Source organism: Myxocyprinus asiaticus, chromosome 46, assembly GCF_019703515.2.
Source record: "Myxocyprinus asiaticus isolate MX2 ecotype Aquarium Trade chromosome 46, UBuf_Myxa_2, whole genome shotgun sequence".
NCBI classification, from domain to species: Eukaryota; Metazoa; Chordata; class Actinopteri; order Cypriniformes; family Catostomidae; genus Myxocyprinus; species Myxocyprinus asiaticus.
Genome location: NC_059389.1, coordinates 7,321,700 through 7,346,651, shown reverse-complemented (window position 1 = coordinate 7,346,651; position 24,952 = coordinate 7,321,700). Strand labels below are relative to the sequence as shown.

At 36.6% G+C, this 24,952-nt stretch overlaps 2 protein-coding genes across 4 annotated transcripts; both read left to right on the top strand.

The window, feature by feature from the left end:
* The first annotated feature begins 1,053 nt into the window (after window positions 1–1,053).
* gdpgp1 (GDP-D-glucose phosphorylase 1) lies at window positions 1,054–2,322 on the top strand. Its single transcript, XM_051689777.1, has one exon. It carries the CDS (start codon window positions 1,227–1,229, stop codon window positions 2,301–2,303), a length of 1,077 nt encoding a protein of 358 aa, XP_051545737.1. The 5' UTR covers window positions 1,054–1,226; the 3' UTR covers window positions 2,304–2,322.
* A 7,177-nt stretch (window positions 2,323–9,499) lies between these two features.
* On the top strand, window positions 9,500–22,941 carry LOC127436170 (ammonium transporter Rh type C-like). 3 transcript variants are annotated; one of them, XM_051690163.1, is made up of 11 exons: window positions 9,500–9,741; window positions 12,162–12,354; window positions 13,408–13,558; window positions 13,852–13,999; window positions 15,391–15,557; window positions 16,788–16,925; window positions 17,092–17,228; window positions 17,442–17,566; window positions 18,567–18,640; window positions 21,427–21,499; window positions 22,050–22,941. In XM_051690163.1, exons 1-11 carry the CDS (start codon window positions 9,525–9,527, stop codon window positions 22,103–22,105), a joined length of 1,479 nt encoding a protein of 492 aa, XP_051546123.1. In that variant the 5' UTR covers window positions 9,500–9,524; the 3' UTR covers window positions 22,106–22,941. The 3 variants fall into 3 exon arrangements, with proteins under 3 accessions (XP_051546123.1, XP_051546124.1, XP_051546125.1); XM_051690164.1 differs by having other exon boundaries at window positions 21,427–21,503; window positions 22,047–22,941; XM_051690165.1 differs by having other exon boundaries at window positions 21,427–21,503; window positions 22,050–22,940.
* Window positions 22,942–24,952: the final 2,011 nt, after the last annotated feature.

Sequence of the window (24,952 nt, the reverse complement as noted above, 5' to 3'; positions counted from 1 at the left end):
GTCTTATGATGTATTCTAATTTTTTGAGAATTGGTGGGTTTTTGTTAAATGTGAGCCAAAATCATCACAGTTAAAAGAACCAAAGACTTAAACTACTTCAGTCTGTGTGCATTGAATTTATTTAATACACGAGTTTCACAATTTGAGTTGAATTACTGAAATAAATAAACTTTTCCACGACATTCTAATTTACTGAGATGCACCTGTAATCCATAAGACTCCAGTGGTTAAATATCTTCATATCTTCTGAAGATATCCGATTGGTTTTGAGTGAGAACAGACCAAAATATAACTCATTTTTTACTGTACATCTTGCCATTGCAGTCTTTAAGCACAATCAGGATTTCAAGCTTGAGTACACTTCCTAGTGCTTGACACATGCAGAGAACTAGGAAGATGGTGCTAGGAAGTGTAATTGAGCTTGAAATCATGAACACCAAAGAGACTGCTAATGTCAAGATTTATTGCGAAAAAGGAGTTATATTTTGGTCTGTTCTCACCTAAAACTGATTGGATCGCTTCAGAAGACATGGACTAAATCACTGGAGTCTTATGGATTACTTGTATGCTGCCTTTATATGCTTTTAGGAGCTTCAATGTTTTGGTCACCATTCACTTGCATTGTATAGACCTACAGAGCTGAGATGTTCTTCAAAAAAAATCTTCATTTGTGTTCAGCAGAAGAAAGAAAGTCATACACATCTGTGATGGCATGAGGGTGAGTAAATGATGAGAGAATTTTCATTTTGGGGTGAACTATCCCTTTAACATATTTAATGCTATGGGTAGTCACGATACAAGAAAGTCTTGTGTTCAATTCAGTTCACCTGTTGTAACTCTCTTTAAAACAAGATTTAAGAAGAAGTGGTCGGACGTTTTCCCAAGACAATAAAACGTTTAGTAAAACAAATAGCTTGCTCATAAAATAGTTTAATAAAACGGGAAAGGAAAATAAACTACAAATCTCGTTGAAACGTGCAGTGCGAACCCTCTCGCTTTCCGTAGATATCAAACCGCTGTGTCATATGATTTTTTGTAACCAATCACAGGGGTTTAATACGTGCCCATTCAAACACGTTGCAGTGTCATTTTCGGACACGGTGTCATCATTTTGAATAGAAACCATTGAAATAAAGTGTGTATAATGAGTAAATCACTACTAATTTGATTGAAACACTTTTATGACTATTTAATAAACTGGATTCTGCTTTAATCAGCCAAAAACTATGGATGATTGTAATATTTTTACGTACACTAACAAGGATTTCATAAACGATGTTTGCTTGCCAAGTGGACATGATGGACATCAGACCAGGTCCAGATTTGACATCGCTCTGCGGTCCGGATGGACGGAGAAGATGAACGCCGGGTTGTTCCGGTACCACCTGGGTGATTTGGAAACAAGGGTGCTTCCTGGTTCGTGTGGCTTCATCGCTCAGCTGAACATCATGAGGGGCATCGAGAGACGAAAACCTCAGGAGATCCTGACCATCAGACAGAACTTTGATCCAAAGCAGTTCAATTTTAACAAGATCAACCCCAAAGAACTGCTGTTTGAGTTACAGAAAGAAAATGAAACCACATCTGAACAGAACTGTCATCAAAATGGTCTAAAACAGACGTGTAAAATCATAATAAACGTGAGTCCATTGGAATTTGGGCACTGTCTGCTCGTTCCAGAACCAAGCCGGTGTTACCCGCAGATTTTGACTCCTCTGGCGGTCCAAATAGGGATTGAAACGGTTCTGCTGAGTGCTGATCCAGGTTTCAGGGTTGGGTTCAACAGCATGGGTGGATTTGCATCTGTTAACCATCTACATCTCCATGGTTATTACCTAAACTACCAATTGAGAATTGAAAGCTCCCCATCTGAGCTAATCCTCCCTGAGAATAACCTGTACTGCCTGGTGGACTTCCCAGCTGGGTTTTTGTTTTACACCCAGGGTCCAGATCTGGATTTAACAGTCAGTGCTATATGTAAACTCGCCGATATTATGGTTGATAAGAACATAGCACACAACCTCTTCATCACTCGAGGCTGCCCTCCAAACAGGCCAGTTGACCCATTTAACGCCCGAAAGGGGGTGAGGGTCATCGTCTGGCCCAGATTGTCCTGTTTTGGGGCAAAAGAAGAGTCTGCCTTCAGTGTGGCCCTGTGTGAACTTGCCGGACATCTTCCCTTTAAAAACAAAGAAGATTATGAAACTATCACTGAGGATGGAGTCAAAGCAATCATCCAGAAATATTTACTGTCTGAAGAAGAGTTCAGTGAATTGCAAAAGCATGTCATTAAGAATTTATAGATAGAATTTGAAGCTCAGATCAAAATATCCTGTCCCAAAGTTGGTTTTCAGGGGGAAAGGGTTTCGGGAATAACTGAATGAATTGCTTCTAAGATTACTATCAACATCTGTGTTGGAAGTTGTAAATGTGATGTAATGTACTGTTTTGAAATGTTATTAAAATGTTATGACTCTAATTTATTTGTACTGTTTTGTTTTCTTGCTTTATTTCACCCATGTACTAGATATAAAATCTTAAAATGCATTCTAGAAGCTTTCATAGTAACAGCTGTTGAGATTAACAGGATTCCTAAATAAAATGGATTATTCCCTCTCCTCTTCTTATTCTTCTTCAACTGCCGTTTCCAGTGATGTCGGCGACCATGTAATGCCACTCCTTCCTATCCTTTGCCAGTTGCAGAAGCTTGATCTTATCCATGCCTGTCCAGTTTGCAATATTCTGAAGAAATGTTGTTCTCTGCCAGCCTCTGTCTCTTTCCCTCAATCTTTCCAGTTAAAAATAAAAACTCCAGACCTTCTTTCCTGACACAATGGCCCAAGAACTCAAGTTGTTGTTTCCGGATCTTCCCGAGTAGCACCCTTTGACTGCCTGCACTATTTAAAACTGTCTCATTTGTGGTATGACTTGTCCAAGGAATATGTAACATACGTCTGAGGAACCACATATTTGTTGCCTGTAATCGATCTTCCATTTCTTTTGATATCAACCGACTCTCACAGTCATATTCCCTCTCATACATTTGTAATTAACTCATCTGTCCCCTCTCATTGCACATGCCAGCTGGGAGTGCCATTGTTCTGCCAACCCTCCTTGAGTGTGCCAGACTGCAGTGAAGTAGAATGCATAAAAAGAACTGCCACTCTCTTCATACATACTAAAGCAACATGGTTATCCTGAGAAATAAAGAGCTTCAGGTGAAGGACAAAGCAATGCAAATCATTTCTCAGCATTTTTATACCAATGTTAATACTTTGGCAGGACATCAAAATTACTGGAATCAAAATTAATTTTTTTGACAGTGAGCACCATCTGTCATGTTTGCAATTGAATGTTTATTAGAGGGGATGTTTATATTATTAAATATACAGCTCTGGAAAAATTAAGAGACCACTGCAAAATTATCCATTTCTCTGGATTTACTATTTATAGGTATGTGTTTGAGTAAAATGAAAATAAATAAATAACAAAAAATAATAATAATAATAATAATATATATATATATATATATATATATATATATATATATATATATATATATATATATATATATATTAAGAAAAAATATTAAGTTCTGCCAACATTTCTCCCAAATTCCAAAAAAAATTATATTGTACTTTAGAGCATTTATTTGCAGAAAATGACAACTGGTCAAAATAAAAACAAAAAAGATGCCGTGTTTTCAGACCTTGAATAATGCAAAGAAAACAAGTTCATTTTCATTTTTAAACAACATAATACTTATATTTTAACTTCAGTAGAGTTCAGTTAGGAAGAGTTCATCAACATTTGGTGGAATAACCCTGATTTTCAATCACAGCTTTCATGCATCTTGGCCTGCTCTCTGCCAGTCTTTCACATTGCTGTTGGGTGGCTTTATGCCACTCCTTGTGCAAAAATTCAAGCAGCTTGGCTTGTGTTCATCAAACAAATTTTGCAATGGGGTTCAGGTCTGGAGATTGGTCTTGCCATGACAGAGTCTTGATCCGGTGGTCCTCCATCCACACCTTGATTGACCTAGCTGTGTGGCATGGAGATTGTTTGCTCATCTGCACTGTCTATAAAAGACGTTCAGCAGATGTTAATTAGAATGTGATCCCAGATAGCACACATACGTACATCTCTGAGAGGTCTGTGTTTGATCTTTTCATCTGGAAAGCATCATAATCTAATTAACATCTGCTAAACATCTTAAAAAGATCAGATTTACAAACATTCAAAATCATAAATGTCTCAGACATCTGATGAATGTCTTATTGACATACGTCTTATAGACTTATTGCAGGTGAGCAATGCTCTCTAGATCAAACGTTCTTAAACAGACATCTCAGAAATGTATGTGTGCTATCTGGGGAGTTAATATGAAATTATCTAATTCAAGATTTTCATCTTGTTTATTACAGGTTTATCTGGGTGGCCATTTCTACCTCATGAGGTAAATGAGTGTGTCCCTACACCAAATCTGTCCTATTTACAGTTCACTGGGATAGAATATCCCTCCCATGTCTCAAATTGAAAATGAAAATTATCAGCATTCTTCTGCATGCCCTGGAGGATCCATCCTAGACAACGTAAAATTACTCTGGCATTGTATAAATGCTCCCTGGTCTTGTGGCCTTATATACAAATTAATTCCAAGTGATGGTTGCAGTAACTAACACTAAACCGGTCTGAGGAGACCTGTGTCGTCTGTTTAACACCACAACAAGAGCCCTTGTGTGCATCTTGAATACAGTGCCTTTTATCTGCCATCTAACCTGGCATCGCAAACACCACAGACTGATACCAACCGTCAGAACATACTATTGTGCTGCAGGGAAGTATTATACAATAGTGTTTATTGTCAAGAGGGCATATAGCCACAACTTCAAGAGATACATAAACCATTTTACTTTACTTAATTGATTCTACTTAAATTAGACCTAACTAGCAAGGGTCAGACAGTACACTGACAACCTCATTAAGTGATAGCAATCAATGGGGCAATGATGACTAAACAGTCCAGGTACAAATAAGGGTGCGATGGCCCCTATAACACTGGCATAAAAATTCCATTGCTCAATTCAACAGAGGGCAAGTTTTCAAAGTGGATGCATAATAATGTGTGATATAACTGGACTGAATTCAGTTTTTCAGGATTACAGTTATCTCATTAAAATTCACCATATTACATTTTGACATGTTTAAGTTTTGTGCAGAATTCAAATGGTTTCCGCTGCTCGCGCCTTGCTTCTCACTACTTCTCGCAAAGCTGCGAGTTTAAAAGCTCGAGCTTTAAGAGCTTCACACTGCTCTTAAGGTGCATTAGCCGAGGTTGTGTCTCTGCTTGTGTATTTGACGATGCTAAACCAGATACTTCAGATACGTCGCTAGACTTCAAAATCAGATGAACCGCGGTACAAATAGATAGATTTGATTATTATGACTGATAATCGCCCCCATTTGTAACCTAATGCCCCCCTGTCTATTAATTTGCTCTCAGCGCCCCCTGGTGTCCTTTGAACGCCCCCTGGGGGGGGGGCGGTACCGCCCCTGTTGAGAACCCCTGCTCTAAAATGTGTCCGCGGGCACGCGGTCAATGGCGCTTTCTGCTTGTCAATCATTTTGCGCGTTTTCATAGTATTGTAGTTGCAGCAAACTATTGCAGCTTAATGCAATTTTCATGCCATGTTGCTCATAATAGTTGTCAGTTGAGGGTGCTATTTTGCTGCTATTGTTTTTGACAACCGTTTCTGCTTGTGTCTGTCTCAGAAAAGCTCATTTGGTATCTTTGGAGTGCGTGGTTTTGGAAAAAGGGGGCGTGGCTTATCCAACAGCTCAGCTTGGGGAAATTCTAGAATGATTAAAATCGCTTACAGCACCTTTAAAATGTGATATTAAGCTAGATATATGTGGTGAAACCAACCTTTTTCTATTAAAAGGCAACTTTAATCAAAGTCCCTCCACTCGGCAAGTCAGTCCATTCGCGGCCATTTTGGTAATCTATTTTGGCTGCTATTTCTATGTAGGTAATAGGCATACAAGTACAGCTCTTATCTACTTGAATGATGAAAGGCCAAAATCTCCAAAATGGTTTGTCATGATTATAAAGTTCAAATTAGCAGTACATTCTGACAAAAATGGCCATACATTTAGCTTCTTCAGCTCAAATCAGGCTTAAAAAATTTATTTTTTAGGTTGAAGGTTATCTTTCAAATTTTGTAGTCACCATTCACTTTCATTGCATCTTTTTTTATACAGTGAAAGCGAATGGTAACAGTGTCGGTCTCGAATATTCTGCTCAACATCTCCTTTTGTGTTCCATGGAAGAATGAAAGTAATATGTGTTCAAAACAAAATAAGGGTAAATGATGACAGAATTTAAATTTTTGGGTCAAGTCTCCCTTTAATATCTAATAAACTGGTACTGTACAATGAATTTAATAAAATAACTATTTTATAAACTAAGTGTCTCAAAGCAATCACCTGAATCCAAACCCAGCCTCTGTCTTCAGGCCTGGGGGATGGAATGGAGTAAAATACAAAAACATGTCCCTCTCCACAAATCCTGGCCAGGGATGGAGGCAGGATGGCTTAGGACACTATAAACAAAAGGACACAGTCAGAGCAGAAATATGCAATGCTACAGATCGCTTAACATTCATGTAAATGCTCAATGGAGAGAGCAAATAGTCTGTGTAAGCAGAATGTGCCCCTCTCTTCACAGTGTTTTGCCCTTGGAGAGTTACACCTTAACCCTTTGTCAAAATCACAGTAAGTTACAAGGAGAAACGGTGGTCTAGGTGGTATAGGCAATTATACATGCACCTTACATAGAAAAATAACAAAAACTACTGAAAATAGCATTTACTAGAAAGTTCTCCATCTCACTCATGCATAGACATTTGCTCCATCAAATCAATCAGTAACAACATGTTAATCCGGCCCACTAACATGACGCAAATTCATTGCCTGAAGACAGAAAAAAGTTACCATTGTGTGATAGACAACACATGTGAGTATCCAACATGCCAGTTACTTTACACGAAACTGGATGTTTAAAGTTCTAGTTGCTGGGAATTATTACCTCATTCAACAAAAGCTTCAAAATAAACTGGCTCAGAGGAGACATTTTCATTGCTAAGGATCACTTAACATTCGTGGAAACACTCAACAGAGAGGGGAAACAGTCTGCTGAAGCAGGTTACGCCCCACACAATGTACTGACCCTTTGGAGTTACACCTTCACTTAGTCAAATCAGTCACCACAATTAATTACAAGGCGAGTAATTAAACAGTAGAAAATACAAGTCTCGCTTTTGCGTATAGGCACTAACTCTGTAATCAATCAGTAACAACGAGACCATTTAGTTCAAAAACATCCAGGGTGACCAACGCAACCACAGAGTCAGTGCCTGAAGAAAGAAAAAGGTTACCATGCATGACAGACAACGGTCACATTAAGCATACAAATACAACACGTACCAATAGACTATACATGAAACTGGTGGAGTATAAAACTGACTCCTGCTGGCCCAGCTCCAGTTCTAAATATATAACCAGTTTCTTAACACTCTCACCTACCTAAGTCACAATGTCAACTTGAGTACATTCAGCAAGTGCATGCATTCAATTGATTTTCGTCAGAACAAAACTGGGCAATTTATTAATTTAATTCATAAGTGTATTTATATAACTGAATGCATGAATGCAACAGAAAATCTATACACCCATATCAACTTTTGAGATGCATTTCTCTAGTTACGTTATTAGATAGCAAAAACTGGCAACGGTAGGTTTTTTCTGGCAAGCTTTAGAACTTTTCTTCATAAAATATACACAAAATGCATACTAAATTGTACAGTCAACTTAAAGGTGAAGTGTGTAGCATTTTCTGATGTTAATATACTTTCTCCTACAAATACTTCTCAAACATTTCTCTGTTTGTTTGAGCATCCTAACTAGCCCAATATGGCGACGTTTGCTTATCCAATGGTGTGAATTCGGGGGTGGGACTATCTGTTTATTGGCCCAATGAGAAACCTGTTTGAAAACATTAATTATTTTGCAATTCCATTTGGTGTCGATGGTGGTGCAGAAATTACACACTAATCCTTTGTTTAAGACCAATAACCATGTCAATTATATATATATAGCACATCCATGGCTTCTGTCAAAAATCCTTTAATTGACACGTCCCAAAGTTGCGGTGCTTATGCTGCCTTCAAGTGCACCTTGGAAGCTCGTACCCCTGAGTTGGGCATTGGTTACAATGACGTCACGCATTCAAGTGGGAAACAAAATAAGGAAGAAGCCAAACTTAATCAATTATGAAATGAATGACGGCAAAAGCAATTTATTCTGCTGTACCGGTGAATAAACTTTAGTGAATAAACCTGCACCACTTATAAACAACATATCAGAGCACACTGTCTGTACTGTATCTCACAATTTCATTTGACTTGAACTTCCATTTCTAGTGTGGCAAATAAATCCAAAGTAACACCAAACATGATCTCTTTCTTGACTCATGATATCTGGATGCCATTTACAAAATGAAACAGCATGATGAGGTCATGTGACAACAATGTAGTATACTTCTTTTGAAACGTTTAGGCCAGAAACACTTTATGCAAGTATGCGAACGCAGATGCGAGCACGCTTGGCCAACACGCGGTCTGGTTAAAAATGCTTAGCGTGCGTACTTGAAGTTAGTGGTGGTAAGACACCATAGTACTCAAGGGGGCGATAGAGTTGCCTTCAAAATCATTAAACAGGTTGTGTTTTTATTCAGGTAACTTACAAGTAAGACGTGAAATTATATAATGTTGCGAATGTAATGCGTACTTGTGGTCTGACACATTTTGGAATGCAACAACGCATTCGTTGCTAAGCGCATGCGCTGGCATACTTGCGTAGAAGATGTTTCAGCCTTTATTGTTGCACAATGTAGCCTATTCTATTTCACGTACTGCGTACTTATGCAGTATAAACTACACAGTGTTTAGTAAGTAGGCTTACTGAGATAGTATCCCATTTAGAACATAGCCAAATAATTCTCCACTGACATAAAGACAGCTTGGTGGGGTTTAAATGCTTAAATACGTGATGAGGTGTATCAAGGCGCGTTTTTCTGACGTCACGGCGTCTAAAAACGCATGTATTTACGTAGCAAAGACAAACAATTGACGCAAAAACGCGTTTGGTGTGAACGGTGCTGTAAAATCAGAATGATTCCCAACTTCCAAATAAAAGTCAGAGAGGCATACACGTGTGCTTTGAAATCAAAGCCATTATACACCAATCACAAAAGACCGTCATTAATAACAAACATACGCCATGATGTGTTGTAATCAGTCATCATTTTACATTATTTTCTCTTTAATGTGTCCTCTTTGGCTGAAAGGACGAGGAATGGCGTGGCAGACACACCTCCGCGCTCCCGAGGCGTTTAAAAGTGGCCCTAATGCGCGTCCACATGTTTTAAGAGCATCATTAGTCTACTGTATTAACAACCTGCAGAAATGGGGGGCTGCCTGGACTGTTTTCGGAACAGCGAAAAGAATACTAATCTGAAATGGAGTTTACCGGCCGTGTGTGTCGTCTGGCAGTTGACTATGATTATTCTTTTTGGGGTGTTTGTGCGATATAACGAGGAGTCAGATACTCATTGGGTTGAATTAAAACAGCAGCATAATATCACAAGTGATATTGAGAATGACTTCTACTTCAGATATCCCAGTAGGTTTATTTATTTATTTATTTTACGGTTTTAATTTTTATTAAATGTTTACTATAATTTACTTTCACTTGCTTTAATTAAATAATTAAATATTTTAAGGATGCAATCACATACTTAGTACTTACTCTTGAAACTGCATACTTGTAGACTACTGAATATTCCGGGTTCAATACAAGTTAAGTTCAATCAACAGCATTTGTAGCATAATGTTGATTACCACAAAAAATAATTTAGACTCGTCCTTCCTTTTCTTTAAAAGTAAAAATTGAAGTTACAGTGAGGCACTTACAATGGAAGTGAATGGGGCCAATTTTTGGAGTGTTTAAATACAGAAATGTGAAGCTTATAATTTTATAAAAGTACTTGCATTAATTCTTCTGTTAAAACTCATGTATTATTTGAGTGTTGAGTGTTGTATTTTTATCACACTAAAATCTTGTTAACGCATATTGTTTGTCTTGTGGCTATATTTTTGAAACTGAGGTTTTTAACATTTACGGATTGGCCCCATTCACTTCCATTGTAAGTGGCTCACTGGAACCCAGTGGTTTAAAAAAAAATAATAATAATAATTTTTGGTAATCAATTTTATGCCACAAATGCTGACGATTGAGCATAATTTATATTGAACCCAGAATATTCCTATAATTATATATATATATATATATATATATAAAATCATACATTCAATTGATTCTGTCTTTCTGTCTTTCTTTCTTTCTGTCTGTCTAGTGCTGTTAAGCATTATGAAATCATTTATCTGTGGACATCAAATTTTTCCTGATACACATGGGAATCATGCATACTTTTTTTTTTTTTTTTTTTTTTTTTTTTACATTTACTTTTGTAACCAGTGGTAGGGGGTTGTTTGCTCTTGATTATGTAAGGATCTGTGTCCTTTGTCAGCTTTAGAATCTTTTAAAAGTGTGGTTGAATTCGCATAAAGCTCTAGGGTCTTCAGGTCATACTTTCCTCTGTTTGAGTGCAATCTAAGTCCCAAGTCTAAGATGACAGGTGGTGTATGAACTTGGACACAAACTATTGTTGGGGAACAGATCAAATTTCATGAATGCGTTTTGTAGCAATTGTCCTGGCTGAGGTGTGACTGTCATCTCAGATATGGCCAGAACAAGTCTGTTAGAGCTCATTATGTGTAGTAAACATGTGGACTTGGCTTGGGGGTGACAGGTCATGACTATGGAAATCGTCCCTGATTCAACAAGGGGACTAAAAACAGGGTGGGGTGTTTTGTATAAACAGTAAGTACATTTTGTTGATATGCTTGATGCAGCTCAAAAGCAGTGTTTGTTAGCTGTGAGATTTGATACAGCCTAATGTGACTGAAAACATACGTATCACACTTGCTGATTTCATATCTGAATTAAACATAGTACTATGAGAGGGTTGAAGTTTTTATTGCCATTTTATACTGACCTGAATTTAGAGTTTTGTTATTTTTGTACCGACTCCTGTAATTTGGATCCGAACAATTTCAAGGTGAAGCATCATGCCAGGCTAGTATGAAAGGACATCATTAACTTGGGAAGTTGTTTGTTTCTGGAAGAAATGTTATGGTAATGGCCAGCAGGCTCTTTTAGTCTGTGCAAATAGGGGCTTGTTCACAAACCACAGCACTGTCTGTTGTCATTAGCTTTTAACCAAAGCAATTTCATGGTGTCACCAGCATCAAAATGTCCTTGTGTTGTGTTTGTGGTATCTGTTCCCATTATGGGAGCCTGAACATTCTCTCAGTAACCTGCCCAACCCATTTTGGTACTAAGAAATGTATGTATCATTAATTTTCAGCTCTGTTACATGTTAGTCTACTTTGATGCTGTTTTGACCTCAGTTATGTCATCAAAAGGCTCCAATTACAATTCATTTGTGATCTTCTATAACACAGCACATTTTTCCAGAGATATGAGGGTGATGCAACTGGATTTTGGTTGTAGAATTGCATTCTTTTTGTTTCCAAAATCCCATGAAATCAAAATGGTAGTTTTATGGCTTTAAACTTTGAAGTTGTCTAAATGCTAGTGTCCCCCTAAAAGTTGACAAACTGTAACGTTTTGCAGATAAACGCATTTAAAATTTTACAGTCTTTCTCTTCTAGGAAAATGGACCAAAAATGGTGATGACACATCTTGCAGATTTTTGTCCAATCAAATGCGCTCAAGATTGAGAATGTCCCTCCCCTTAATTTCAACTGCAACTCATTAGCATGTAACAAATCATGGTTCATGGCTGACTGACTAAAGACTATTGTCTTGCCCAAATGTCTTGTTTCAATAGCTCTTCTAATGCCATCTTTTTCAATGTGATCTAAAAACCATCTAAATAAACACTGCCTCTCTGTAATTATATTGAAAATGATAATTTTGATAATTTTATTTTTTATTATTTCTATTTATATCTGCAGGTTTTCAGGATGTTCATGTCATGATCTTCGTGGGGTTTGGGTTTCTAATGACCTTCTTGAAGCGCTATGGTTTTGGAGCCGTGGGATTCAACTTCCTGGTTGCGGCTTTCGGCATCCAATGGGCTCTTCTGATGCAAGGCTGGTTCCATTCTCTGGACTACACTGATGGAAAAATAAAGATTGGTGTGGAAAAGTATGTTGAATCTAGAGATAGTCCGATATATCGGTTTTACACATTAATCAATGCCGATAGTTGCCTTTTGCAACTATTGGTTAACAGCAAAAATCTATGCCTATAGTTGCAGATAGTTAAAAAAAAAAATTCTTCTGTGGCCGGTGCTGGAGGATGAAGAAAAAAAATGGAAGCGAGGGCATGCGAAGAAAAATCCGATTATCTAAACGTGCACTGTCAGAACAGCACATTGTGTCTTCAACTTCATATCATCTGAATAATAATAAGCCTTATTCCTCACAATACTTTGTCTGGTGAAATGTACAAAACCCTTCATCTGGTGAATATATAGGCTATAAAAAGCCTAATTTGGTTTTTGGGGGTAATACTGGGATTTTAGTGTTTTTGGGATTTGACTGCATTTGGGATTTCATTCACATTACTCTTGTAACGTGTATGTCTGTGCCCATCACAGTTAGAAAAGACTAAAAACATTTTTTAACATTCTATAAATCGATTTTAAAAACTAACGACCGATTCATCGGTTATAGGCCTTTTCCACCACCTTAGTTATCATATCGGAAAAATCCACAATCGGTCAACCTTTAGTTGATTCTCGATTGTAGCCACATCATTCTGAGTAAGACTAGATAAATGTATATTATTTCACACTCATCAGTGAAATAATTCAGGCTAACCTGATGATTCTCTCTCCTAGAACTTGCAGAGATACCTCTATTGTCTGTTCTTGATTAAAGCTACATTCAAAACATGTGCAGAAAGGCAATAAAGTCTGACATAGGAGTATATCTAGATTTCCAGTGCTCTCATCAGTCCTCAGAGAACCAGGTTACTATACTGATATTTTTGCAAAATGATTTTTATGTGGCTCATTGTCCATATCACTGCAGTTTTCTGGTGAAATGAACACTAGAGGTGCTACAACAACGACTTTTATTCACTTTCACACAAATCGTGAGTAAACGGCAGGTGATCGGTTCATAAACGCTTACTTTTCAGCCTCTATTTAGAGATTGCTCTACATAAAGTTAATGGCTCTCATTCTGTGTTCAGTCTGATCAATGCAGATTTCTGTGTAGCGGGGTGTCTGATTGCGTATGGCGCTGTGCTGGGGAAGGTCAGCCCGGTTCAGCTGTTGGTGATGACCCTGTTTGGTGTCACGCTGTTTGCTGTTGAAGAATTCATCATTCTAAACCTCCTTCATGTGAGTCTTATCACTGTTTTACTTTTCATTTGGCTTTAGCTGTACTTACAATATACTCAGTTATAGATACAAAATGGACCATAGGTGCTAAAGACAAAAAATAAAATAAAAACAATAATAACAATAAGAGCTTGGTTTGCTGTAACAAATTGCCAGAGGCCTATTGAAGTCTCGTTCTAAATCTGTGCCTTCTTATACACTTATTTTATATCATTTTATATTATGTAGTATTTAATGTCATTGGCAGCATATTCACATTAGGCATATTTGTTCATTGACTCAATCCCTGCTAGGCCAAAGATGCTGGTGGCTCCATGGTGATCCACACCTTTGGAGCTTATTATGGTCTGTCTATATCATGGGTTCTGTATCGACCGAATTTGGATAAGAGCAAACACATGAACGGATCTGTCTACCACTCAGATATGTTCGCCATGATTGGTAAGAGTCCTTTATATCTTGCAAATTTAAAAGGTTAACATTTATTATGTAACAAAATAACACTTCAAAGGGGTCATGACATGAAGAATATTCCTATAAATTTTCCTTGATCTTTTGACATTCACTGATGAGCCAAAACATTATGACCAACTGCCTAATATGCTGTTGGTCTTCCGTGTGCCGCCAAAACTTCACCGACCCGCTGAGGCATGGACTCTATAAAACCCCTGAAGGTGTCCTGTGGTATCCTGCACCCAAGACATTAGCAGCAGATCCTTCAAGTCCTGTAAGTTGCGAGGTGGAGCCACCATGGATCGGATTTGTTGGTCCAGCACATCCCACAGATGCTCAATCGGATTGTAATCTGGGGAATTTGGAGGCCTGGGCAACACCTTGAACTCTTCAACATGTTCCTCAAACCATTCCCGAACAATGTATGCAGTGTGGCAGGGAGCATTATCATGGTGAAAGAGGTCACTGCCATCAGGGAATACCAATTCCATGAAGGGGTGTACCTGGTTTGCAAAGATGGTCAGGTAGGTGGCAGGTGTCAAATTGACATCCACGTGAATGGCTGCACCCAGGGTTTTCCCAGCAGAACATTGTCATCTTCCCACAGTGCATCCTAGTGACATCCGATGCTCGCGTGCTCATTGTAGCATGTGACGTGGCCTTGTTAGGAGATTATCAACGTTATTTGCTTCACCTCTGAGTGGTCATAATGTTTTGGCTCATCGGTGTATAAGAGGTCATTGTACTACAAAAACATTCTGTAGGTTTCAGCAGAGCTCAAATCTTCCATCTAACTTCAAAAAGAGCATTTGTTGACACCATATTGTGATGTCACATTTGCATCTGACCGCCTCCACAACAGCACATCAACACCTACTTTCCCATATCACTTCCATAGCCCACCCAGTAGCGGTGAGCAGTGAGATGGCAAGCAGAGCGAGCAGGTCAGTCAAGAGCAGAGAGCCAATCATAACAGTGGGCGTTTAATGTCAAGAGAAACCGCACCAAAACTGAGTGTTTCTGACAGAGGGTCAGAATGAGGGTGGAAAATTAACATGTTTTACAAATATATTACTGTTTTTGTGCAAAACAACTACTAATATTATAAGTGAACCTCATCAGGAACATTTTAAAATAATAATAAAAAGGCATGTCATCACCCCATCAAATGTGTAATATCAAATTTGACTACTTAATTAGTACTATACAGTAGAATCTGTTCAATTTGCACAATAATATATGGATAAGGGCACAGAGGAACACAAAAGATACTAATATGAATTATAGTCTGGTTAAAAGTTGCAAAAAATTGACTGATAAATCGATTACATCACCTGGATTAGACTTTTATGTTTTTGGTGTGAAATTATTCTATGTAGGCACTCTGTTCCTTTGGATGTTCTGGCCCAGTTTCAACTCAGCCATTGCTGATCATGGAGATGGTCAGCACAGAGCTGCCATCAACACTTACCTGGCTTTGGCCTCCACTGTCCTGACAACCGTCGCCATGTCTAGCCTGTTTGAGAAAACTGGGAAACTAGACATGGTAAGTGTCCCATCACGTTCATTATGTCAGATTACATTATGTTAGATTAAACAAGACACATTTACTAAAGAAGCAAAATGACAAGATATTAAGTCTTGTTTTCAGAGAAATCAAATAATTTAAAGGGATAGTTCACCCAAAAATGAAAATGATCTCATCATTTACTCACCCTCATGCCTTCCCGGATGTGTATGACTTTCTTTCTTCTACTGAACACTAATGAAGTTTTTTTAGAAGAATATTTCAGCTCTGTAGGTCCATACAAGGCAAGTGAAAGGTGATCAGACCTTTGTAGCTCCAAAAATCACATACAGGAAACATGAAAAGTAATCCATACAACTCCAGTGTTTAAATCCACATCTTCAGAAGCAATATGATAGCTGTAGTTGAGAAACGGATCTAAATTTACTTTCACTTTCACATCTAAAAGTGAAAGTGAATGTGGAGATTTAGAGTAAAAAATAACTTTAATTTTTATCTGTTTCTCACCCACACCTTTCATATCGCTTCTGAAGATGTGGATTTAACCACAGGAATCTTATGGATTACTTTTATGTTTCCTTTATGTGGTTTTTTGGAGCTACAAATGTCTGGTCACCATTCACTTGCATTGTAAGGGCCTACGGAGCTGAAATATTCTTCAAAAAATCTTTGTGTTCCGCTGAAGAAAGAAAATCATACACTTCTGGGATGGCATGAGGGTAAGTAAATAATGAGAGGATTTTTATTTTTGGGTGAACTATCCCTTTAATGTTGTTTATAACAAGAAAAACATTTGCCAATAGGTTAATCAAAATAAAATTGTTTTACCTTTTGATTTAAGGTTATTTTTCTATCATCATTGGCAGACATTTTTTTTTTCATGTTTTAAGCATAAATAAACCTAAATTTGGTTAGATTTTTCTAAACATGGCTTAATTCTTTCTTGTTTTGCTGTTCAAATAAATGCATCTTGTTGATAAAAATACTGAGTAAGAAAATTGTTTTTTGCAATGGTGGAAATCGGATGAAATAAAACTAGAATCATTGCTAGACTGGCCGGTTAAGTTATTTTCAAGTCATATTATTTTTTGTGGCGAGTATCCGAATTCAGAAAGCCAGTTCATTCCATTTAGACCAGTTTTGGAAATGCACGGTTGAATTTGAAATGAATTTCCTTATTTTAAGGCTGAAGCTTTTACATTATACCAGTCACTGTTCAATAGTCTAAATTGGCACTTTTTTTTCCAGGTTCACATACAGAATTCTACTCTGGCAGGCGGAGTTGCTGTAGGAACAGCAGCTGAATTTATGCTGATGCCATATGGTTCTTTGATTGTGGGGTTCTGTTGTGGAATTGTGTCCACACTGGGCTACATTTATTTATCGGTGAGTCTTTAACTTTCAGATAGATTGTTTCAGATATTTCTCTCAGACAATGTCCTTTTATTTAATCTGTGTTGCTTCATTAATGGATAGATCTGGATAGTTCTAGTAAAAACATATTGTCTTTAAGGTGAAATGTTCAGAAATGTTCGTTTTCTATGTCCCTCAGCCATTCTTGGAGGAGAAACTTAAGATTCAGGACACCTGTGGCATCCATAACCTGCACGCTATGCCAGGGGTCATTGGAGGAATTGTGGGCGCCATCTCAGCCGCTGCTGCCAGCGATAGTGTTTATGGGGAGTTGGGGTGAGTCACACAACACAAAAGAGTTGCATTATACAACCATGACAATATATAAAGCATTATAAATACAAGATGGCAAAAGAGTTTAAAAAACATTCAAATATGCTTTAACTTCCTAAAGGACACTAGAATGTTCCGATTCCATCACATACAATTTTTTGGGATGTTGACCAGGTAGCTCACTGCGATATTTCAAAAATGTTCTCCATTTGGTAGGTTGCAAAATACATTTGACTTTGTTGGCGATTTTTCAAAACGGGTGCCCAGTATCCAGGGTGGCTACCAGGCAGCAGCACTATGTGTGGCCTTATGTTTTGGAATCGGAGGTGGCATATTTGTTGGTAAGTGGCATATTTTCAGAGATTATCATGGCTTATACACTATATGGACAAAAGTATTGGGACACCTACACATTACACCTACAGGAGCTTTTATGACATCCCATTCTAAATCCATAGGCATTAATATAGAGTTGGTCCCCCCTTTGCTGCTATAACAGCTTCCAATCTTCTGGGAAGGCTTTCTACAAGATTTTGGAGTGTGTCTGTTGGAATTTTTGCCCATTCTTCCAGAAGAGCATTTGTGAGGTCAGACACTGATGTTGGACGAGAGGGCCTGGCTCGCAATCTCCGTGTTCGAAAGGGTTGAGGTCAGGGCTCTGTGCGGGCCAGTCAAGTTCTTCCACACCAAATTCATCCAAACATGCCTTTATGGACCTTGCTTTGTGGACTGGGGCACAGTCATGCTGGAACAGAAAAGGGCCTTCCCCAAACTGTTTCCACAAAGATGGAAGCATAGAATTTTCCAAAATGTCTTGGTAAGCTGAGGCATTAACTTTTGGGAAAATTCTGACCTCACAAATGCTCTTCTGGAAGAATGGGCAAAAATTCCAACAGACACACTCCAAAATCTTGTAGAAAGCCTTCCCAGAAGAGTGGAAGCTGTTATAGCTGCAAAGGGGGGACCAACTCGATATTTATGCCTCTGGATTTAGAATGGGATGTCATAAAAGCTCCTGTAGGTGTAATGTGTAGGTGTCCCAATACTTTTGTCCATATAGTGTATGTACAATGTGATGGCTTTCCCTTATGTGCGTCAGTACACAATACAGTAAGCTTGCAGATCTACAGGACTTTGTTGCAGTTGTTTGTAAAGTCATGCTGTAGGGCAGGTGTATCTTTTGTAACATGAAAACTAGTGGAGACAATGTCAGTTAGCCTCTGACCTGCACAAATACACCTGATCTGCATTTGTCATTTATGACCAGGCATAGCCATTTCAGTTTGCGCTTGTTGGCTTAGTTCGTGGAAAATGGCACATTTATCATTGTTATACCAACAGGCTTGGTTCTGAAGCTACCCATCTGGGGTGACCCTGCAGATGAAAACTGCTATGATGACGAGATCTACTGGGAGGTGAGATATATTGGCACACTGTTGCTCCCATGTAAATTTTATGAACTTACCACAGAAAAAGCAAACGTGATGTTTTGAGCTACATGCTCTTCATCAGACTAAAACGACACTTACAAACACACCCATATATACACCTGTGTGCATCACATGACAGCTTCACATGATCATATCAAAGAGAAGACAAAAATAAATGTATATACAACCATACATATAATATAAATACACATTTACATACATCTGATACAAGAACAAAAATCACACAAACAAAAACTCTTTGTACATATTTACACAAGTGAGGCAAAAACACCTTAAACGCCAATTAACTAGATTTATACACTTTATTTGCAATTCATTCTTAAAAATAGCAACAATGTAAAGCATAAAATACCTAGACAAAATCTGCATCAACTATACAATGGCTAAAACATCAGGTGCAAACACCAACATACTGCCATATAAATACTGAATACAGGTGTCAAAGTGAATTCACATGATGAGGCAAATCCTAAAATGAATCTTACAGTACCCACAGTCTTATGAAAGAATTCAGATCTGAAAAAATAAATAACTCAAATATTAGTCAAAGAAAGGGGCGTATATCAAAGCCCTCATTAAGACCTCTAGGTTTTAAAGTATCACGAGTGTATATCCAGAATGCCTCTCTTTTCTTTTAAGTAAGTGGACATTCACATCACCACCTCTCCGATGTTGTTTAACAGCTTCAATGCCAATATATCCAAGAGAAGAAACTGGATGATGTGCTAAAGTAAAATGTGTCTCCACAGAACTCTTTGGCTCATGATTTCTAATAGAACTTCTATGTTCTGAAATTTCTAGTCTTAAGAGACCTACTTGTCTTACCAATGTAAGAAAGACCACAGAGGCACTGAAGCATATATGCAAGACAGTAGTAGTCTTGCATGAAATCACTCCCTTGATACTAAATAACTTACTCTTATAAGGGTAGTTGAAAGTTCTGGTTTTATAAGTGAAGTTGCACAGCTGGCAACTACCACAGCGATAGTTACCAGAAGACACCTCACTCAAAGAGACGCAGATGTAGCTGGTGGCGAATCAGCCCTAGCTAGCATATCACGCAGATTAGGGGGTCTTTTGTACACTACATGAGGGAAACTACTAAAGCAAACCTTTAGGGAGGGAACGCAATTAATGATATACCAATGTTTCCTTGGAATAAACTCAATTTGATTGGTGAGAGGAGAGTACTGTATATAACAACTGACCCTAGTATCTGTTGATTTTGAAGGTCTTTTGTTGAGGCACTCACGTTGAGACATATGATTAAAACAATTAGCTGTTGACACAGTTTACTCTTCCTCTACCTGAACCACTGTGTCTGGTCAGAAGCTTTTATTTTCTAATCAAGCTTTTATTTTCATTTTCGAATTCGATTGAACTGAGAGATAGGAAGTGACTGTTTTAGAGGGACAGGATGATAAGTAGTCCCATGCAGAATAGAATTTCTGTCTGTAGGTTTTCGAAACATCCAAAACCTCCCTAAAGATTTGCTTTCATAAGACTGTGGGTACTGTAAGATTCATTTTAGGATTTGCCTCATCATGTGAATTCACTTTGACACCTGTATTTACCTGTATTCAGTATTTATATGGCAGTATGTTGGTGTTTGCACCTGATGTTTTAGCCATTGTATAGTTGATGCAGATTTTGTCTAGGTATTTTATGCTTTATATTGTTGCCATTTTTAAGAAGTAATTGCAAATAAAGTGTATAAATCTAGTTAATTGGTGTTTCATTTTATTGGGAGTTTTTATGGATATTTATTTTTTTGGTCGTGCACCTGGATTCAAAACTTTGTTTGGATGTGCATGCTTTCTACGATCTGAGATATGTCATTAAAATAGTTACATTAAACCATAAAAATCACAACAAAACTCAATGTAACTTTTTGTAGTGCATTTTATATTTTTGTTTAAGTACAAATATCCCAATTATTACATGGCTTCCTACACAAATAAATGGACATAAAATGTTCATTTGAGTTGAAATAGTTTTAGTATGTGATAGAGACATCAAACTAGAACAGCTATTTAGGAATTTGGTTGTCAGGAACTATTTTAGTGGATATTAGACAAAAACAAATTATTACATAATGCCAAAATTGACCAATTTTTCCACAAAGTATTTCAAAGTATATTTATATTATATTAAATAATATTGTATTGTATTTTTTATTTTTTTTATTTTATCATCATATATTATTTAAATAAAGTAAATTTAGTTTCAAATTCAACCATGCATTTCTGAAACTGACCCAAAATGGATTTGAATTGGCTTTCTAAACTCGGTTAATCTCCTAAAAAATAATATGGCTTGAAAATCACTTCCCTGACCAGTCTAACATTTGATACCAGTTTTATTTCATCTGCATTCCACCACTGCAAAAAATAATTTTCTTACCCAGTATTTTTCTCAAGTTGCATTTATTTGAGCAGCAAAAAATAAGAAGCTATTAAGCCATGTTTGCAAACAAATCTAACCAAATTTGGTGTTCATGCTTTAAACAAAAAAAAACAAAATTGCTAATGGGGGTAAAAAAAATAACCTTAATTCAAATGGCAAAACAAGTTTATTTTAATTAACCTATTGGCAAATGTTTTTATATATTATATTATATTAAAATAAATAAACTTGGTTGGTCTCCTGTTGTGTTTCAAAGTGTCAGCTTTTGTCAGATGATTATTATTATTATTATTTATATATTGTTTGTTTGTTTGTTTTAATGTTTCTGTAATTAATAACTGCAGGTTCCTGAAGATGAAGAAAGCATTCCTGCTGTCCTGACCTACAACAATCACATGATCCTCAACAAACACGCAGGCATGTGAGTATTTACATCAGACTATTAGTTTTGCTCTTACTGGTTTGATAATATGAACTCTTTTTTTTTTTTATTGGAATTTATTGTTATCTCTTGCTAAATTAAAATTGTATCTGCGTTTCAAAAAACTATTTCCATTTGAGAGAGAAAAAATCCTTCACTGAGCCGCATTCAAATCTAAGGACGTCTGTTGTCTAGACGTGAAATCAATTCAATTAAAAATACTAATCGCGTAATCATAAATGACTGTGATTGGTCAATCCTGACAAGCGCTGAGAAAAGAGTTCCAATGTGACGTCGCTGATGTGCTGCTTTAGCACCTGTCTGGACGATATTTTATATCTGAATAATGACACTGAGAAACTTTAACAGCCATTTAATTAAATAGTTTTAAATATAATATTTAAATAGTTGTTATTTAGATCCAAATTACGCACATTCTGTCTCGGATTACGTGTGAAGAGGTGTATTACTTCTCTTGGCCACAAGGTGTCGCATGTGACCGCGGTGAGTTTAGCACAAAGTGACAGGTTTCTCTTTCTCCAGCAGAACAGAGACAAACTTCGTGGAGCAGCGTTAACACGGGGGGATCTACAGCGATGTGACCCGTGTTACTTCTCCAACAGAATTCACTTATTATTGGAATGAAAAGGAATCTTTTGCTTTTCTCGAAGCACAAATCCACAATAACTGTGTGACACAGAATACATATATTTTATCCATTATGAATTGTTAATATCCATTTAATATATTTGCATATTGCAGGATAGCAACCAGTCAGAGTAGCCTTTAAAGTAAATCCAAAATTAAAGTTAATTTTCAAAAAATGGGATGATTCCCATCTAAAGTGTCTTTTCTTGTGAATGTGTTCAGAGAAAATGTGACCAAAACCCTCTAAACCTCTGAGCATTTATTTTAGCTATAGTATATAGAACAAAATACATTTGACGTGTTAATTTAAGCAGTTATTATTCAAACATTTGTGATCATTATAAACTGTTTTATAAAATTTTGAAATTGTTTGTCTTTATATCTTAGTTTAGCAACTTCACATTATGTAACACATTTCATATTGTAAACAAGACATATGAAAAAGAAAATTTAAGGAGCAAAATTCTGTAATCTTTTGTTTTACAGATTATTTCCCCCATGATTTAAATAGCTTTCATGTCAATCAGCATGTATGCATACATTTCTCAGTAAAACATCTGTCATATTTTCTTACCATTTTAACAAATGTATATCAAACAAGAACAATGTGCAATAACTGTATGTACGTTTTCCTTATTTTTTTTCTTTATCTTTTCTATAATATTGTATGATACTTTTTGTTTTGTTGACCTTTCTGTGTTTCCTTTGTTGTATGACTGTAATGGATATTAAGCCTTTAACTGTCTAATGCCAGATTAAATTATTGAAATGATTCTTAAATGAGTTGAAGTAATCATTTGTCCCCACACAGCTCCACACAAATGAGCATCAGTTTAATGAAATTCTGAATAAACGAAAATGTGAAGCTTTTTTACAAAGATGGAAAAATAGAACAATCTTTACAATTATGCACACTGCTCTTGTATTCATGCAAAAGGTGTTTTTGTTTGTGTGGTTATGTAGTCTTATATATATAAAATCATGATGGTTAGTTTATAAATATTAAGTGCACTTTTATTGAAATGTGTATTTTAGCCAACAAAAAAGCTCTTTTTGCATTATAAGTAACTAATTTTGGGGGTTTACAAGACCACTAAGTAAACTCAATGTTAAGCCTCTTGAGGATTCCTGCCCTCTTTAGCCAGTGACCATCTTTATATCCCTTGCGGGCTCATGCTGGGGTGAAAGGTCATGACAATTGCTTGTCTGGGGTCAATTGGAAGATGTCAGAGGTGACCATGCCACATGTCTGTCTCATTAACTGCAAGAAGAAACAGAAAATTGCTTGTTGGAGGTCAAGGGTTATGCACACTGAAAAAAAAAAAAAAAAATGACTAGTAAGATTTACTTCATTTTTATTTTGCAAGTTTTTGCACACAATTTTTCTGTCAATTCTAATGGTAACATTTAAGTGAAATCTACTTGACTTCATGACATAATATTGGTTAAAGTGAGTGAATTTAACAAACATTTCAGTTAATACAATAACTTACACATTTACATTATTCATTTGGCAGACGCTTTTATCCAAAGCGACTTACAAAAGAGGAATAATACATCATAAGAGATTTATCTTAAGGAGACAGTGGTACGAAAAGTGCTGCATTACAAAGATTAAATTGCATCAGAAAAATAGTATCCAAGTCAGATTAGGGTGCAATAAGAATATATATATATATATATATCAAGTGCTCATAGAAAAGACGTCTTTTGCCATTTTTTTTTTTAAGACAAATCTGATGTACATGATACTTAAATATTCGTATTAAAATTTTCATTTGACTGTTTTTATATGAACATTTCACATTCTGAACTTTCCTTATAACGCATGTTTAATCACATACCACATGACATATGGAATCCTTCCATAGAGAAGCTTATTGCATGCTATGTAGTCTGCTAGACAACATCACCTTGCATGATGGACACGAAATACAGAAAACTCAACACATGCATAAAACACAAAGACGGTAACAATCAACAGATAACGTTTTGATATCGAACGGTTAATTTTGAGTAGAAAATAAACTTCAGACTTCACAAAACAAGAAGTTACCAAACATAACAAAATCAACAATATAATGGTGTTAACAGTGAAACCATGCAAGCTTATTAATTATTCGAGCCTGGTTCATGGGAACACCAGCTTTAAAAAGTTAAAATATACGTATTTTATTTACCTGTGAAATTTTACTTAAATTAGCGAATAAACATGACAAGGTTTTCTGCTTCAGGACTGATACGTGTTGACACGTTGCAAAGATAACAAGCAATCATAAATTACATTTACTCATAAGCTAGAGCATTCATTTTTACATGCTTGAATTGAGTAAAAATGTAGAGTTTACTTAATATTTTCAAGTTTACACTTAAACTTACTTATTCATTGTGGAAAGCACTTAATCTTTTCTGCTATATTTACTTCACCACAAAATCACTTTTTTCAGTGCATGCTAGATTTGAATGTTTTTGACAATACCAGAGGTTTTATTTACATATTTGTGAAGAGCAGAACATTGTGAAAAAAATGCTTATGCTTAAATGCTTCACTTTAGTTTTGTAGACAATATAAATTGTGCATACATATACATTTCTGTACACTTTATACTAATATTGTAATTTATTAATTTTTTTCAGTTGAGTTAGACCAGATAATGGAGGAAAAGCTGCCAACAAGTGTCCAGCATACATGGGATCTCTTTCAATACTGTTTAAAAAGCATCTCATGAATTTGGTTGAGAGAGTAACCAGTGTGTTCTGAGATGTAATCTAGACTAAATAAACTAAAACATCAGATTTAA

Excerpts from the sequence above, each read along its gene's own strand:
- gdpgp1 (XM_051689777.1), top strand. The coding sequence starts at position 1,227 with ATGGATGATTGTAATATTTTTACGTACACTAACAAGGATTTCATAAAC.
- LOC127436170 (XM_051690163.1), top strand. The coding sequence starts at position 9,525 with ATGGGGGGCTGCCTGGACTGTTTTCGGAACAGCGAAAAGAATACTAAT. Across the intron at positions 12,355-13,407 it reads ATAAAGATTGGTGTGGAAAA|TCTGATCAATGCAGATTTCT; the intron begins GTATGTTGAATC and ends TTCTGTGTTCAG. Across the intron at positions 21,500-22,049 it reads GATCCTCAACAAACACGCAG|AACAGAGACAAACTTCGTGG; the intron begins GCATGTGAGTAT and ends TTTCTCCAGCAG.